At 49.1% G+C, this 18,735-nt stretch overlaps 1 protein-coding gene across 8 annotated transcripts in view; it reads right to left on the minus strand.

Annotated features, from left to right (window-relative positions):
- The window catches only part of PACS2 (phosphofurin acidic cluster sorting protein 2), a 77,310-nt gene that overhangs the window by 45,108 nt on the left and 13,467 nt on the right, over window positions 1–18,735 (minus strand). For all 8 annotated transcript variants that reach the window (XM_077181903.1, XM_077181900.1, XM_077181899.1 and 5 more), the window contains exons 2-3: window positions 5,328–5,415; window positions 2,302–2,391 (exon numbers count right to left, since the gene is read on the minus strand). In XM_077181903.1, the coding sequence (XP_077038018.1) occupies window positions 2,302–2,391; window positions 5,328–5,415 (178 nt within the window). The remainder of the gene's footprint in view (window positions 1–2,301; window positions 2,392–5,327; window positions 5,416–18,735) is intronic.

An 18,735-nucleotide genomic window follows, 5' to 3' on the forward strand; every position in this document is an offset into this window, starting at 1 on the left:
GCTTGGAATATGTGGGGAATTTCCCTGGGCTCTGTGAAGCCACAGAAGTGTGGGTCAGGAGAAGCAGACATTCCAGCAGGAAGGGTGATGACAGCTCACCTGCCAGAAGGGCTGCTGCTGGCTTAGCTTTAGCCCTGGCTAGGAGGGGAAGCAGGACTGCACAGGGCACAAACTCCATTCTCAGCTGTGTGACAGGGTAGCAGGAAACTCCTCCCTTCACTTTGAGCACAGGCAGGCCAGACACCACGGGCTGCTCACCCTAGCTGAACACCCCTGGCTCAGCTCTGGCAAGGGAACACTCCCTGCAAAGGACAGGAATGTCACCCAGGAGAAGGAACTGAGCAGGCAGGGAGCACAAAGGCACGAGGGGCTGCAAATCCAGGCAGGCAGCACAAAGGCAGGCACAAGGTGTCAAGAGCTGACTGTGTAATATGGAGATACTGACTGCTGCAAGACAACAAAACCCTGCTCTGTGACACCCACATGCTTTTACTTTGTGGCCCATGGCCACTCTCAAATATATCCCAGGCACTAAATTCAGATTGGAGCTGAATTAAGCTATGGCTGCTAGCTAGAAGTAGCTCTCAGCCATTGTCCAATTAAGCAGCAGTAAAAATTGCCATAAAAATCCAGCTGTGCTGTTTCATGAATGCTTCCCAAGCCTTACTGCATCCAAGACCACCAACCCTTCCTGCAGTCAGAGACCAGCAGCACCTCTCTGCTTTAAGCTCACTCACCTCTGCTGAAGGCTCAGTGCCACAGCCCCTCCTCTCCCCTGCTCTGGCTCAATCCCCAGCCCCATCAGGGGATAGAGAGTTAAAGGCAGTGCTCTGCACCCTGCTGCAGCACTGCTCTGAGCCCCAGGAAAAAACCCAACACACCATAATCCAAATGAATTCCAAAAAGATCTGCAGACTTGCTCCTTGCTGACACAGGACTGGCAGAGGGAGATCTGGCTTGTCTTACAGCTTTGCTCCCAACCATGGGAAAGCTGCAGCCACAGGATTCAGGTGTAGATATTCCTGGCATGCAGCTTGGTTATTCCTGTTCATAAAACAGGGGATGCAATGCTGCAGTTAACCCAGCCATCTGCTTGGGCAGCTGCAGGGTTATCATCTGTCTGCAGTGAAAGCTTTCCTGCTTCAGCTCTGCACAGGTCTGAGTAACAACCAGCCTCACATCATCACCTGAGCCTTTCTCCTTACCAGATCAAAGTCCTGAAGTCAAGCTCTAACCCACAGTCACAAAACAAAGATAATCCAGGTATCAATGCTCCTGAGGTCTGTCTGGCTCTGCTCTATGTGTGCAGGATCCTCTCTCTCACTTTCAGCAAGCCAGCTCTTATTTACCTTATTTCCCTGCTCAGGAGGTAGCACCAGGGCACCAGGCTTTGAAAAGAGGAACCAAAAAATACAGTTGTTCCAATTCACAGCTATTCCTGTGACTCCAAAGCCAGGAGTAACTATAAGCACACTGTTCCTGCTTCCCCAAATGGTGCCTCCCTCAGCAACTGCAACTCAGAGACTCACCTGACTCATTCCTACTACTGCCTTCTGTCAGCCTGACACTCCACACCAGCCTCACGGCTGCCATCCTCCACTGCCTGCTCATTAACAAGGCAACAAAAGGCAAAAAAGAGCCAACTCACTCTGCTTCAGCTCTTGCCACAGCTATGCCTTGAAGAGGAGAGCCTGCAAAGCCTTCCTGCTCCAGGATGCCCTGTGGAGGAGCTGGGAGTCAGCACCCTGCTCCAGCCCCCTGAGAGGAGATTCAGACCAGCTGTGCTGCTGCTCACCAGGACCTGCAGCCCAGAGCCCCGAGGCAGTCCTGTATCCCCTGGGAGCCCCCAAGCAGCCCTGCATCCCTTGGGAGCCCCCAGGCAGCCCTGCATCCCCTGGGAGCCCCCAGGCTGCCCTGCTTCCCCTGGGAGCCCCCAGGCTGCCCTGCATCACCTCAGAGCCCCCAAGCAGCCCTGCATCCCCTGGGAGCCCCCAGGCTGCCCTGCATCACCTCAGAGCCCCCAAGCAGCCCTGCATCCCCTGGGAGCCCCCAGGCTGCCCTGCATCACCTCAGAGCCCCCAGGCAGCCCTGCATCCCCTGGGAGCCCCCAGGCAGCCCTGCATCCCCTGGGAACCCCCAGGGTGCCCTGCATCCCCTGGGAACCCCCAGGCAGCCCTGCATCGCCTCAGAGCCCCCAGGAAGCCCTGCATCCCCTGGGAGCCCCCAGGCAGCCCTGCTCCCTGCAGAGCAGCCCCGGGGAGCAGCAGCAGCCCCGGCAGGAGCAGCCGGCCCCAGCCCTACCTGCAGAGAGAAGGTCAGCGCCAGCTCTGTCTCCACGTGTCCACTCGGGGGCAACACGATCTCGTGGGAGCGCAGGATGCGCTTGGAGCCCTGCAGGGAAACAAAGTCCAGCAGCGGGTGAATTGCCCCGAAGGCACTTCTCACATCCCATCCCAGCCCTGTTTACTGCACACCAGGAAACGTTGTCAGGGACTACCACAGAGAAGTGAACGGATGGCTCTGACCTTGTACTTCTGTGAAATATTAATGAGATGAAAGGGAGATATTTGACTAATAAAGATTTGGGCATATTTACTGTCCCTAACTGCAACAATGCAGCTTTTGTTCTGCCAAACCCCAGCATTGGAAAGCTCTGTGTCAACCCCCATCCCCGGAGTTGAAGTCTCCTATTTTCACTTCAGCCAATAGGTACAAGGCTCTTGTCTCCTGGGTCTGGAGCTGCAGCATCATGCTTAAATCTCTGCCATTAGCCATGGCAGACTAGGCTTTTCTTTTTGTGCACACACCCCTCTCTGAGGAAAATGGGGACTTTAACCTGTTTAAACAATTGCCAGTAGCTAGGGATATTAAAGAAAAAATTCACTAAGCATCTCAGTGGAGTCTGGAGATTTAATGTATCACAGGGCAACTCCAAATCAACCCTGTGTGTGGGCTGCCTTATGCTAACAGAGTTACCAGGCTATTTACTGTGTGAGCATTTCATTTCAGGCAATGTTTGAAGGAAAACTAGCAGGAAAACATGACAGACTGCTGCCTAGCAAACCCTTCTGCATTGTTCAAACACAGTGCAAGTTTCAGAGGTCTCTGGCTCAGCGTTCTGCTGAGGCTGCAGATCTGGCTTTGTCCAGACGGGCTGATCTCCCAGAAGCACAGAACTGGAGCTCTCGAAAAAGCAGCATCTGGGAAATCAGAGACAGACTGGGGGGGGTAAACACCTCCAAGCTACATCCAGGGGGAAATGTGGTCTGCCCCATCAGCCTCAGAGAGCATCAGCAGATGAGACAGCAGCAGAGCCTTGTCTCCATCCCCTCCTCCCCAAAGGCATGGCTCAGGCTGTGATCTGCAGCCCTGCCTCAGCCCTGCACAGCTCCAGCTCCTTTCTGGGAACACCGAGGTGCCTGAGCTCCAGCAGCTGGGACAGCACACACAGAGCAGAGCCAGGCACCCATGGGCTGCCCCCAGGACAAGCAGCACACGTGCCAGTGAGGCACAGCCAGCCTGGCCGCTGGCAACAGCAGCAGCTGCTCCATTTGTGCAAAGCTCCTAATGGCAGCAATCTTGCTTTGCTGGTTACGCAACCAAAACCTAATGAAAGACCAAATATAGCTGCTTTTAAAAGACTGCAGCAGATAAACAGAGCAACGGCTCGGGAAACACAGCTGACAACTCTTTGAACATCTCTGCTCTGGAGGCTGCAAGGAAACATGGGAGATGCAGGTAAGATGCTCTCATTAGGTCTGAATTCAGTCATCCCCTCTGGAAGGGCTCTGGTGTCTGACAACTCGAGTGCAATTCCCCACACAAAGGCAGTCATTTGACAGAGACCTTGTATCTGATGATCCAGTGCCACCAGCCTCAAACAAGAGCCATGTCAGAAACCTGAGTGCTGGCAAATAAAGCATCCCTGGAAAAGCCTGTCAGCATCAGCATGATAACCTGCAGGCTCTGAAGGGATTTTTAATAGCAGGGCCTGGTGTGGAGAGGACTGCTCAGGTTCCAGTGTCTGAACCCTGCAGCAGGGCAGACCACAACCCACACACAAAATGGGACATGAAACTCCCACGTGTTAAAATTCCCTTTGGATCTGTGGGTGTGGGCAAGCTTTCACCTACAGAAAGTGTAAGCAAGCAGTAACCTGGACAGGAAAAGAAGGTCTTGCTCTAATAAAAGCTTCTGAATTCTTCAACCCAAGCCTGGCACTCTCTGGGCACAGATCAGTCTCTGACAAGCCTCAGGTGCTTACAGTGATGCATTAATCACCTAGGAGTACAAACATATGGAAAGCTTTCAGCCTTGATAAGCAGTATCTGACAGCCTGGAAACCCACAGCAGTGCTTCTTCTGAGGCTGCCACAAATCCAGGTGTGTGAAGCAATTCTCTGCCTTTCTGCCCTCTGCTCTGGGTGCACAAACCCCGTCCCACTTAAGACTGGCACATTTTTATCCCAGCTGGACCACTCAGAGATGAGAGATACCAATTAAATCCTCAGCTATGTGTTTTTCCTTCCTGATTTCACCTTCCAAATGAGACTTTGTGTGCTTTGACACAACCAGCTCTCTGCAAGGGTTTGCTTAGCTCTTCATTTGAAAAGCAGCAGCTTTTCAGCCCAGTTAATGTTCTACTTATAGGTCTGCTAGGCTTTTCCTGGTTAAGCACTTGAGGGTGTGCAGTGATGGGAGCACGTGGGCCCAGCGATGCTGTGACGCACCGAGCTCCCTTCCTTCCCCCCTCCAGGCAGAGTGACCTACATGGAGGCACCTCATTAAATGGCACAAACATCTGCTGTGAAGTGGGATATTTACTTAGGATGACAACTGTATTTTAGGAAAAGCAATTAGTCTGCACAGGCACCCTACAAACCCACTGACAAGCTTGGCTGCAGACTCAACGGGAGAGCTGCCCAGCAGCAGGGGAAGGCCAGACTCCCCCAAACCAAGACCCAATTACCAAGATATTCAGCCCTAGACTGGTAAACAGAGATCCAGGCTTGGATTTAGTGCCAGCTCAGGAAGAAAGGGGACATGTGATCTGTGAAGAGCATTTTTACATGCAGATAAGCTCATGCTGAGCCATTGGTGAAGAATATTCTTCACTAACAACAGTGAAATGAGTTTGGAACATGGGAGAAGGGTAAGAAAGGAGTCTACACAGATCCAGAACTCCCTGATGGACTTGGGAAGAAGTCTGTGGATGCAACGTGAAGTTGCAGAAATCTGTGGATCGTTACGTGGGGGTAAAGCTCAGTTTGGACACCTGCCAGTGTTCTTAGTCAAACAGCACAATTCTTAGAACTGGGCAGTAATTACCTGCATTTTGACAGCAATGACCCCGGAAATAAGCTCCTTATCCAATTCCTTTAAGACTACCAGTTTCTTTAATGTCAAGCTGCACAACCTGCAAACAGGAACAGAAGAGAAACAGTTACAATCATGTCTGAAAAAGGAAAACCTCTGATCAGTTTTTACATGCAACAGTATCCCAGTTTGAGGGAGAACAGGTTCCAGACACAAGCCCCACGCTGATACAGACAAAGACAGCAGAAATATATGAGACTTCCTTGGCTTCTCAAGACTGAACTTCTCCAACCTTTCATAAATACAAGGAGGTGGCCAGGGGGTGCATCTGTCTCTGATACAGACCCATGGCCACACGAGAGCCCCAGACAGCACTGGCCTCCACTGACCACAGCCTGGGAACCCTTGCTTTGAGCCAGACCAAAAGCTTCAGGGTCAGAGGAATTAAATTCCAGCAATATGAAAGCATAGGGTCAATCTAATTTTAAACTTGTCTACAAGGCTTTCCTAAATTGTTGGCTTTTTCAGTTTCAGACTCCTGGCTCCCAAAGATCTCGCTCCCACCTCTTCTTGTCAACCCACACATTCTTCTGCTCACCCCCAAACAAAAGTGCTAGCAAGTGCTCAGGCAAGGGCAGGGAGAAAAAAAGGAAAGAGAAAGGAGAGGACTCGAATAGTGCCCTCTGGCCCTGGTGTTCACATGCCACACATATGCAAGTAAATCACATTCTTCACCCAGGCAATGCTACATTGTTCTGGTTAAAGCTGTTTGCACTTCTGCCTCCCAGCACAGGGAGCTTGGGAGCAGATGGAATTCGGCCTCTGCAGCCCAGTTCAGGCTCTGGGTATCGGGAACATTGGTGCTGTCACAGTTTTACAGAAGTTACCACCAGCTGAGGGAATTCAGAGGCATACCCCTAAACAAACTTCAGGCAAAGATAAACCTGAAGCCAAGACAGCTCAGTTTGAGGATAGCAGAGGCCACAGAAAGTTGCTGGGCGGGCTGTAGTGACTAGACATCATCTGTCACACTGGCCAGGAGCCAGCACTGCCTTTGTGTCAGGTCCTTACTCCATGGCATGGGCATCTCTGGCCTCTGGCATGGAATGTTAGCAGGCATCAGCATTGCTCCTCTCAAACCCACTGCTGAGCTTTCTCTCCCAGATCAAGTGTAACATCAGAGCTGTTCATGGAGAGGTGAAGTCCAGCAGGAGATGGGAATGAAAGAGGAGCTGATGCTGGATTTTGGCACAAGTGCCACTGACTGAAGCCTGCACCTGAACTACAGTACTTCACACTGGTGCCAGGTGCCTGACAATGCAGCACTGCAAGGCTAACTTGCACCTCCACCACCTTTTCCACTGGTTTGCTGCAATGCCTGAGGGCAGACAGGATCAGCCTGGGTGTAAAACAGCAGGAGAGATGCAGCTAAAGGCTCTTCCCAACAGGAGTGGGGGCAGGTGTTGAAGCAAGTACTGCTGCTCTCATCCTGAAGCACCCGTGGCTCTGCCTGTACTCTGGTCTCTCACACAGGGCCAGCAGCAGGGAAGAGCCAGGCTCAAGGTCTGCACTCCAGCACCTCTCCAAACATGTCCCTGACAGCCTCTTCTCCACCCCAGCCCAGGCCATCTGCTCTCCCTCCTCATTTGCAAAGCTCTTGTTCCTGCTAAAACCCCCAAAAACCAAGACAAGAGAGGACTACAGCTCTCTCCTTTGCAGAGCTTTGTATCACAAGACAGCAAAACCAGAGATGCTGCAGAAGTTACAAAGAAGTACAAAAAACCAGGACTGCCAGGGCCTCTGTCCCCTCCTGTCCCACTGCGTGCACTGGGAGTCAGGTGAAGCTGCACCTCTCAACCTGGAGCACAGGAGAGGGTGTTGGCTTTTCCTGTGCATCCCAAAGGAAACAGCAGGCACAGACAGACACACGTGGGCCAGGACCTGGAGGAGGGAGGCTGTGAAGCCGTTTGTTTTCTTTGTAACGCTGGAGCTGGAGGACAATTGTGTTCAGCCTGCCAAAACCCACAGAGCTCCGGCCAGTCAGGTGCTGAGAGCAGAGGTAGGACAACACACTGCCATTGTCTCAGCTGACAGGCAAGGAACAAAGGCCTTTTCTCTGCAGCCCCGAGCTCGAGGATGGAAAAGGTACGGGAAGAAACAATAGTGTTCTCAGCACACAGAGCAGAGCACAAGGAGGGCGTTCTGTTCTCCACCGGGCATTCCTTCAATTCATCATTTATGAGCTTTGATCAAACCCTGTGGAGCACTTGCTGCTTGGGGAAAAAAAAATTAAAAAAATTAAAAGCCTCCTTTACAGTGATCAGAAAAACAAAAGCAGTTTAAAAAGACATGGGACACATCTGCTTTCTTCATCCCCCAGTGCTGGGCTGCTGGTACTAAAAGGCACTTCACACAAAAAACAATGGAATGTTTATCCTCTCCATCGGCGGGGGGCAGGGTGTGTGGGGGATGGATAAAAATCAGTTTAAATCCCATCAAATCACTCTTACCCTCAACACACTATTTCAGTCTAAGTTGGCAGCTTACAAATCAAAGCAATCTTCAGGACATGTGGCAGAAAGGGGCCATACCTTACTCAAATCACAACAAAAGGCACATGCCAAGTGTGTCCCTGCCACCAGCATGAGGATCCCGAACTACTCACAGTACAGGGAGGATCTGTGTGCCAGAACTGCCTCTGATAACACTGCATTTCTCTTTCAGCAAGGTTTTACTGTGTTCCCAGCTCAGGGGTCAGAACAGGGATCAGCCTCACAAGCCACTTTTATCAACAAGCCTGTTAGGTTAAACACCAGTAAGTCAAACAGAACAGACACGGCTGGATCTGGAAAGACATGGAGAAAGAACAAGGCTACATTTGGAAGTGTCTGATACATATAGATATGATCTCTGTGAACACAGAGAAAATAACCTGACACACACAAGGGGAACTGAGGAAGCCTCAGGTCTGGAGCTGAAAGAGCCTGAAGTATTCTGAAAGCCTGGGACTGCAAATCAGGAGGTGCAGAGAAATCCTGTCTTTGCATGTTTCAGCCGTGACCTACAGCTGTACAAGGAGAGTTCAGCTAGCAAAAGCACTAAGTTAGCTGAAGCAGACTTAAATAAGGACAATGGAAATCAGAGAGCCAGTATTTCTACTCTTTATTGAAGGTTCAGAGTTGATCTCCCTGCCAGGAGCTCAGCTGGGTCCCAAAGAGCAAAAGGAGCCTCTCTTCTCTGCTCTGGTCCCTGATGTGTCCCCAAGGCCAGCAGGCACAAGGTACTTTTGCCTGGTCCTGTTCTCAGGTCAACAAATCATGAGACACCTTAATGCTACAATTAAACTCCATATTTTTACATCACTGCTGCAAGAACAGAGTTTTGAAGAGAAACCTCGACTGCCCCAATGGTTTCAACTCGCCTTGCTAATGCAAGTTGTGCTGAGCAGCTTCATCACAAGCCCTTTGCTTAAGGAAGCAGCTCTCTGCAAGGAACACAACATTTTGGTAACTGAGATGCAGCAAACGTGTCCAGAACAACCAAGTAAAGTGTCGTATTCTTTACTCACTGGATGTTTTGCTTTTGCATCCCTCTGAGTAGGAAGATCAGGAAAATAAACCCCCTCCAAGAAAAAGTCTGCTGGCTGAATTAAATGCCTGTTTCTCCACAGGGAGCACAGTAATTGCACTGAGACCTCGTTCACACAGAGACAGTCGAATCAACAGGAAGGAAAAATTAAAAATTAAAGACCTGCATTTTAATTAAACCCCACAGAAGTAGAGAATAACAACAGGATGCACCACAGTTATAGGGGACTCCAAGTACAAGACGGGAGCTGGGGCAGGAAGACTGTAGTACACAGATAGCCTTTGTCCAGGTTAAGAGCTGTGAAGAACTGTTCCTAGAGAAAGTGCTCCATGCCAGGAGCACTCTCCTCTGAGGTCTGAAAACCTCAATCAGCCGATGGCTATAAGGAAGGAATTGGTTTCCTTTTGGCCACTGGACAGTTTCACCTCATCCAAGTTATTCCAGCATTTCAGGACAGCAAGCAGCCTCCTGGCCCGGTGCTTTCAATGTCCACGCTGAGTGTTTTGCTTCAAGCTGACACTTTACACCCACATCAGTCCCAAAATAAACCACGAGCCATGGAAGGAGAACTGGAGGGAGACACCCCCCTACACAGGCTTGCCCAGACAAACAGAGCCATTCTGCACATAGCTAAGGGGTGTCTGTGCAGGAGAGGCCCCAGCCAGGAGCCCTGCACAGCATTTTGGGGACTCAGCTGCTTCAGGGAGGTATGGATGTCTGCAGGACACCAAGAGCCAGCTGCACCAGCAGCTTCTCAGGAAGAAAAGAACACACAGACAAACCTGTGGCTGCACTCACATGCCAAAGGCGGGGCTCTGTACTGCCCTAGGAGCTAGCTAGGGGAGAAAGCAGGGCAGGAGTACTGTCCTCTGATGTCACTGATACATCAGGGCTGGGCTCTGCTCAAGGGCAGCAGCAGGAGCCTCTGGAAGATGCCTCCTCACTTTCCAAAGCTGAATGAGACAACTCCCTCAACATGATCTAATCCTGGTCCCATTGTCAGGGAAGCTCCCAAGCAAGGTGAAATCAAAAGAGGAGGCAGAGGTCAGGCACCCCGGTTTCTGCCATGACAGAAACATAACCTGAGTAACCTGCAAAGAAACCTAATAGTCCTTCATTCACATTTCCCACCAAGCTGACCTTTAATCAGCTGTTCTGGCTATAGATCCATTTGAGTAAGGTTTAAGCAGCCAGGAAACAATTGCAGAGCCAGTATTTTCATTATTCTTCTTCTCAAGGATCTTGAAATCCTCTTCCCAGCATTCATACAGAGAATTAAGCTCTTAAGATTCTGGAGACTAAGATCTATAGAAATGCTGGAGCAAGCAGGTCTTGTTCAGCCAGGTAGGAGGATGGCAGCTTATTTTACACAACAGGTTCTACCCAGGACCTCACAAGGACACACATGTACAGCCAGACACTAACCTTTTATAGCTGAAATACTGTCCTGCTCACTTCAAAGAAATTACATATATGCCTACTCCAAACTGAGCAAGCAAAAGGGGATGGGTGTGTTAAAATTCTGCAGATCTGCAGAATTTTTACAAGATCCTAGAACTCCACATGGGCGCATTTGCTACTTGAAGTTAATATGACTGAGTAGTAAAGCACATCTGGGCTTAGATACTCTAATCCAATGTAACCATTGGAAAATGCTGAGAGATGTCTTCCTTCAGTAGGTCAAGACATTGCTGGCTGGCTCTAAGGGACTCACCAAGGGCACAAAGTGATCAGGGTCCCTGCAAGTCAAATAACCCTGAGTGAAAAAGCAGAGTTTACATATTCCACTGGCACTTCTCATTTCTTAGTGCTTCAGTAATCTGGGAAGGAAAGGGCACTGCTGGTGAGACACACAGGTGTTAAACCCAAACCTCCACAGCTCCACACACTCTTCAGAGAGCCAAGCAGAATCTCTCGTGGCAGTTGTGTCACACTCAACTGTTCTGACTACCTGGCCAAGACGTGATGTGTTCCAAGTCACACCTGCAGGGAATCAGCCTGTCTGACACCAACTGCTCACCTCCAGCTACATGCTCTGAACTGGGCTGCTGAGAAACAGCAGCTTTCTCTCCCTTTAGGAAATCATCTCAGCAAGAGCAGGGGTAGCTCTTCACACATCTGTTGGGCTCAGTCAGATCTCAGTTCCTGCACACATTGTTATACATGGGTTTCTTACTCTTCAATTTGATTATTTCAAATCCCTTTACAGGGTGACTTAGAGGAAGGAAAAAACCCAACCACTGACAAAACAGGGATTAAATCTGTTTCTCAGACAGGCTATGGAGTATAAGGGAGTTGGTCAAACTCACCTATGTGTTCACACCATGCTGCCTGCAAAGCCAGGCACGGGCACAAATGTAGTTAGATATTCTCCTGGTTTGCCTCTTCCAAACCCAGCATCCAGAACAACAGGACTGCACAGCATCCTGATACCAAAGTGAGCACCAGTTAAAGTGCCTGTGGTACTGGTGAATTAGGTTTGATCAATGTTTTCAAAGTTTTGAGGTAGTAGGAAGATGCTTTATTGGCTTTAAAGAATAAAGTCAGCAAATAATGAAAAGCTGATTCACGGTTAAGGCTCCTTTGACAGACATCAGGATGACATTTTCTATATTACAGATGACACTAACACATTTGATATTTGTTGGGTTCATTCAGTAGTAGCTGGAGCAGCCAGAGGCACCACCAAGGAAGGAGATGGAGGCAGACCAGGCACAGCCACATCCATCAGACCAAAGGCTTGTGGCAGCTGTGGGTCTCACAAGCTTGCAGGAGACACCCATGGACTGCAGTAGAGCTCAGAAATGCCAATCTCCCATTTGAGAACCTACTAACCTCTGCCAAAACGCCACTGTCAGGGAGGGGGAGCCTTTAGGATGTGGGCTGGACAAGCCATTTCTGTAGCTAGGGCTTCATTTCTCAGCTAGTCGGCAACAAAGGCACAACCCACAAAGTTTACGTGAGCCAGCCAGGGCGGAGGGCAGCTCCCACCACACGCCTCACACGTTGGCAAAGAAAGACATACACAAATGAGCAAATGAATCACGCCCTAGACCAAAAGGAGACTCAAAAAACAAATCAGGGGGTGGGGAATGAAGAGGAGAGACCTTGGCAGCCACAACAAACCCAGCAGCCCTCCACTCCCTGGCTCACATTGCGTGCCTTCCTTATGCAACCTGCCCCAGACAGCAGTGCCTGTCACACAGCACTGAGCACCGGGACTGCCTATTGCAGGCATGCTGCAGAGCCCTCCTGCCTGCCCACAGCCTTCCCACCCGCCCCTGAGCCCTCCAGGACCAGCAGGAGCCACATGAAGTTACCAGCAGCTGAGAAGGACCATGGGAGCTAAAGGCTTCCTGCTGTGTCCAATGTACCTCACGGCGTGGAGCAGCACATCTGCCCCAGTTTGCTGCAGCAGCAGCAGCACATCTGCCCCAGTTTGCTGCAGCAGCATCCCCCTGCCAAGCTGCCAGTGCTGCAAGAACAAAGGCAGCACCCAGCCTTCCAGCACACACCCAAGGGAATCCTCGCTGTGGCAGCCAGCTCTGTTAGAGGTGTCAGCAGATGAAAGGGTTAAATAAGTGCCTCAAGGCACAGGGTTCTCCAGCACCTGCCTTGCCCGGATAACCCTCGCTCTCCTCCCCTATCCACGCCTCAGCCTGAGCACAGCATCCCCAAACACAGCGGCAGCAGCAGCGGGCCGGGAGCTGGAACATCTCCACAGCAACTGGGGCTGTCACCGCCTTCTCCGCAGCCGTGCGACAAACAGCGCTCCGACAGACAGACAGACAGACAGACAGACAGACAGACGGCTTGTGGCTGCTCGCTCCCTCCGGAGCCGCCCGATGGCAAAGCCTCGCTAGGTGCTGCCCCAGCCGCTCCCCTCCGCAGCCGGCAGGGCCGCAGTGCCGGCCCGTTCAGGGGGCAGCACTCCATCAGCCAGTCTGGTTCAGTATTTAGTATTTTCCTTTCAACAGCAGGAAACACAGGTCTCCATGGACTCTTGCACTCTACTTTCAAAATGCTTGGCGTCATTCTGCTTTTTGTTCCCATTCCTGAACAGCCCACAGCAAGGGCCCACTGTGCTCTGCATGCTCCTGTTCCCACCTGGGGAGACAGCACAGTCCCAGTCACAGCACACTGTCCCCAAGGCCTACAAATCTTCAGAGAAAAAGGACTCTGCCTCAAACATTCTGATCTTCCCCTTTGTCTGTAAATCAGCCATCAAGAGGAAAAAACAATGCCAAGAGGAGCCTGGACTTCAGGCTCAGCCAGAAGAGCTTGTAAAGAAGGCTCAATTCTGCTCGGGTTATCCGTCACTGTGATCTCTTCAGCAGGAGAAAGTAGGACTAGGAAGCCTCCAGCTAGGAAAGCAGTCAAGGAAAAACAGATGGCTTCTTGGTGTAGCCAAAGCTGAACTTGCTCTCAGGGCATGAACAGTGTGCCATCTCTGCCTGATTTCTCTCCACTTCAAATAGCTCCCACAACATCACCTGACACAGAGGTGAGCTGAACAACCTGTCACCCCAGAGACCAGACTGGCTCACACCATGGGTCACATCAAATTACTTCTCAGTCAGCCATCCAAGAACAATTCCAAACTCACTAGCAAGTCAGGCACACGGGCCTCCCACTCAAAGCCAAGATCCTGATGTCATGTAATTCCTAAGACTTGGTGCTTCTTTGGAAGACAACCACATCACACCGTTTCAAATAAAGAGACTGTCTGAAAACTGGTGTAGGAGATTTTTAAAATTAATTTTGGGGATGGGTTTTATGGTTGGATTTGAACTTGATTTTTTTCCTTTGCTGACCCACCTGGACCCAAGGCAGCAAAGCCAGGGCAGGGTGACCATTCCTAACTACTTTCTGTAACCTTGATTTAAACCAGCTGCATCAAGTATCAGTGAAGAGGCTTTTGTTTGTGAACTTTGCCGTGTGGCCCAACATATACAAGCTGGGAGAACCACACAGCCATAATTTAGACCCCAAAATGCTGTTTGCTTCTTTACTGAGAACTCAGTGTCCTGTAAGAGTAAAGGCAGAGCAGCTGTAAGCAGTGAAAACCATTGTGAACTTTGATGGTACGTTTGGTATTAGCCAGCACAGCAATCAGATATGCAAAGCATGTTTGCTGGCAGGCTTGCTTTCAGGCTAGAACACTTCACAGACCCCAATGCCATTCCCACTGCAGCCAGGCTGTCCAAGCCTGCCATTCTGGCCTTCTTCCAGACAGGCATGTGCAGCCAGCCACCCCAACACCTCTCAGAGCCAAGGTCTGCACTATTCCTCAAGTGCCCCATGTTTAATGCTGCCTCCCTTCTCCCCTGACCCCAGAGATAAATGATCTGACAACCAAAGTAACAAAATTAGTTACCAAAGTTTGAAACATAATTGTTTTGCACAATTCCCATTGTGCCTAAAATACAGGAGAACTATTTAGCACCACAAAAAAATATTTCTCTCCAGCGTGCAAAAATACAGAACTAACAACTTGAACTACAGAGAAGGAGGCAGGAGAACTGAAACTCTAAACGCCAATGCATTCAACAGCAGGTCAAGAAGGAAGGTTAGGAGAAAGACCAGCTCCACAAAGAGCAATTTCTAGAATTGCTACAGCTGTGCCAGACCCCCTGTGTAATGCTCACAGCACCTCAGCTGTGCACTCTGACTCTGAGCCCCACAGCTCTGCCTCACCTGTGCACAGGTGCTTTCACTGTGGGACTGCAACACTGGCAACCCATTTTTTCTCTGGCCACGGCTCAAAGGATGTTCCCAAACCCAACACATAAAAGAGTTAGAAAAGAAAGGTGGTTCTTTCCCAGAAGAGTTTATTTGAACAGCGCTGGTTTTTACATGGCAACGATACACAGCTGACAAAGCAGCCTCCATCAGCACTAAATATAATTCACAAAGGACTCTAAATCCTGCCACTAAAGCTGGGGCATTCAGCATTAACTTGCTGTAAACACTGATGAACAGCCCTCAAACTGGAACAAAACACTGAGGGTAGAGCAGCTGAAAGGTACTGTCCCTTGCAGATTTGTCTCCCCAGAAAGGAAGGGGCAAACTGAGAGGAGCTTTCCAATATTAACAGTGGTCAAAAAAGGCCTGAAAATGCCAAAGCACTCAGCACTCCTTGCAAGGAAATGCCTCTGATGGAAGCTACATTGTGCTCCAGCACATATCCCTTGCATTTTTTCCATCAAATATTCTGGGCAGCACTTGCTCATTTGCACACTGCCTGCTCAGAAGAGCACAGATAAGCTGGGAAGGAAATCACCAGAGGACAGAAATAAGGGATCCAGCGAGAGTCTGAAAGCCAAACAGCTGAACACATTACCCCAGCTGATGCAAGAATGAGATGGCTGAAGTGAAACTACCAGCGCTGCTGCCAGGGATGGAACTTCAGCAGTAACCAGAAGCAGGATTTTAACTTCCAAAACCAGCTGAACTGGACTGAAAAGGCTCACAGAGGGTGCAGTGCCCAGCCTGCTGCCAAGCACAACACGAGCTCTCCAAACACAGCCCTGGAAGCTGCAGAACCCACCAAAAATGCACAAATTAACAGAAACTGGGATCTCTTGTAGGCTTTAAAGCTGACCCGTGGGGGTGACCTTACACTGAAGCAGCAGCAGATTTTGCACTGGCAAAGATTGCAAGAAACCCTTCCCAAGCCCTGAGAGGGAAGGCACCTGCAACACCAGGCCAACTTATAGCCTGGGGTAGAGCCAGGACATGCACTTCCAGCTGGTTTGCAAATAGCTCCAATTTTCAGACCACTTCTGATCCCCTCTCAGTAAGGGCAGCTTCATTTAGGGAAAATCCCCATCTCCAGGTGATCTCAAAACGTCTCTCAACAAAACCTGAAAAATGCCTTCCCCCACAGTACGTCTCTTTACATCTAAATATACCCTGTGTGCTCTAGTTTAAAGAATCACTACTGAAAAAGAAAGCACTTGTTAGGAAATAACTCAGCACAAGGTTTTCTGTTTGTTTTCTTCTCTGTAGAAACCCCTCATGACTGAGATTTCTCTGTGTTCCTCATGAAAAAGGGAGAAAACCTGGCAACTCAGACTCTGTTTACACTCTGTTCTGAAAGCTAACATCACCTTCAAGTTTATCAGGGAAAGAAGCAACCACAATTTTTACTAAAGAAGTACAGAAGAATCCCAGTGCCAAACACTTGCTGTGGCAGGCAGAATACAGTGGTTTGCTCCAGAAAAACATTTGCATTTCCTTAATACTCTAAACCTCTTCAGCAGCCGTGGGAAGTTGAGCTGGCAAGCAGAGATTCAATATTATTTAGAGATTACAGTTCTTCAGCATTATTGCTGGTGATATTTCATTCCTGAAAGCAATAAGGGAGCAGCAAAGCAAACCAAGTGCCTGAACTTGCTAGTTCAATCTGCCAAGAATATTTATTAAAACATCAGTGTGACCTGTGTAAGCCAGCAAAACAGTGGGCATTCAAAGACACAGGGTGCTCCAAGATGCTCAGAACTTGTTCCAGACTCCTCTAGGATTATTTCAATGTTGAATACAAGCAATAAAACAAAAAGCAATTTATAACAATCATAATCCATTCAGTCCTCAGAACCTTTCATCAGGCCTGTGAGTTCCCACTGAAACTGGATTTATCAAGATAAACTGTAGATGCTCTACAAAATAAGCAGACTGAGGTAAATGAGGCATGAACAAACTGAGTTTGAATGAGAGGCTGCTCTTCTCCAGCAGGATATTAAGGTTCACTGCAGGGAGGGATTACCAAGAAGCCTATGCAGGAAAGAGATAGTTACTCCATTTGTGAACAAGATCACACCATCAGATCATTCATGGAGACCAAACTCCACAGCCAGAGCAGTCTCAGCCCCCTGACAACATTCTGCTCTAATGCCTTTGCTGATGCAATCAGCTGATGCTAACATGACAGTGATGCTAAGAGCAAGGAATAGATATCAGCATCACTCTGTGGGCAGTGCTCGTGGTTGAGGCATGGCACATCTGGAATTAGGCACACTTACTCAGCCTGTCAGAGAGCATTTCCATTACAGAAACAGCTGAGGATCATCAGTGGCCATGAGACAAGGCCAAGTACCACAGCATCAGGATGGGATTTATCCTTGATTTTATGCTGTCCTCACTCAGAGGACCACTCAACATCTGATTTTCACCAGTGACTACAGGTAATACCAAGCACATCAAGCTTTGCATCAGGGTCTATGGCTAATCATACAACAGAAATGTATTTCTGTGCATTATATGTTTCCAGCACAATCCTGGTGAGCCCAGCCTCTCTAGAGCACCAGTATAGGTCTTCTACACTTCCAGGGTGTTTATTTTGAGCCTTCATTTCCATCCCTGTGAAGCAGAGGTCTGCTCACAGCAAGCACCTTGAAACTGGCTGAAGGGAAACACTGGAACTGAAGCAGTGGTAGTCATATGACCTTTCACTAAGACATGGTGTGTTATGTGTATCATTTGTTAAGTAATCAAACATAAATGTTCATCTAATTACAAATTACCAAGCCATTCTCTGTTTCCACACCTGAATCAGAAGAACACTGCAGACACAGGTGGCTCCCCATGACTGATCCTCAGTGGGGTCCTCTGTTTGCAGATGTACCTCCTCAAACACAGATTAGCTTCCACACAGAGCAGGTCCTCTTGGAGAGCTGATGGAGAGAGTGAATTCACTCGCAAGAGAAAAGCCCAAAGTTACTCATGCAATAGCTTGGAAAATGTGGTGATAATTTTGGAACCAAGATAGGCCCAGGAGACTTAGCAGGAGCAGCAGCAGTCTGCTGGCAGAGGACAGAGAACAGAGAAACAAAAGCTAGAGGAGCCTCAATTCACTGTTCAAGAGTCAGGAACTGTGGGAGACAGGACAAAATGTTGAATTTCCAGACATTAGAGAATTGTTTACATTAAACTGCACTGAATTCTGCCACTAAAGTGATTCAAGTACCTAGATACTGATAAATCCTTTCACCTTATTGATAAACAGACGTTGGATCTTGTTATGTTTGAGATTCAGGCAGCCCCACACAAATCCTGGCAGCACTGGGCCATTGTGACTGTAACAGGATACTGTGTGCCTGCAGTCTCACTCCCTGGGCTTTGTCACACTCCAGGAAAAGCAAGGAATCACAAAAGCATCTGATGGATCCAAAGAGGGAAAGAGAGCTGCAAAAATTCTCCATTCAACAGGACAGCAGAGGAAAGCTGCAGCATGCATTTTTCTAACTTTTGTCTTTTATCATACTCCAGCTGTCATATGATTTCCACAACACAGTGTGGGGAGAGCAAAGGAAAACTCAGCTACATCCCCTTTTCACAGGGACACATCTAACATATTTCCCCAGCATAGATCTCCCCTGCTCCAGATACTTCCTATCTGCACTCAAAAGTAGCAAGTGGTCAACACATTCTCAGAGCTTGGTAAAAATCAAAGTCAAGTGTTTTCAACAAAATCCTTCTTGTTACTGCACTCTGATGGCCACTGAAGCTGCCAACCTGGTCAGAGAGATGCTTTAATGATGAAGCATCATTTTAAAAATGGATTTGCAGCTGTGCATATTTCACTTCAATCACTCAATTGTGAATTATACCTCAGCAAGCCCTTGAAGAATAGAGGTGGGCTGTCAGGGCGATGCGAAGGGGGAGAGAAGAGAAAGGAATTCCTACCAGACAAAAGAGCTCCAAGAAACTGATACAACTTTGCTGGAAGCTATTCCCAGCCCACTCAACATTTTTTCTGTATACAGACATACCAGAATCCCAACAAGGGGCATTTTTCCCAGCTAAAATATGAACCATCAGCAAATCTGAC

The sequence above is a fragment of the Agelaius phoeniceus genome, chromosome 8 (genome assembly GCF_051311805.1).
Source record: "Agelaius phoeniceus isolate bAgePho1 chromosome 8, bAgePho1.hap1, whole genome shotgun sequence".
NCBI lineage: Eukaryota > Metazoa > Chordata > Aves > Passeriformes > Icteridae > Agelaius > Agelaius phoeniceus.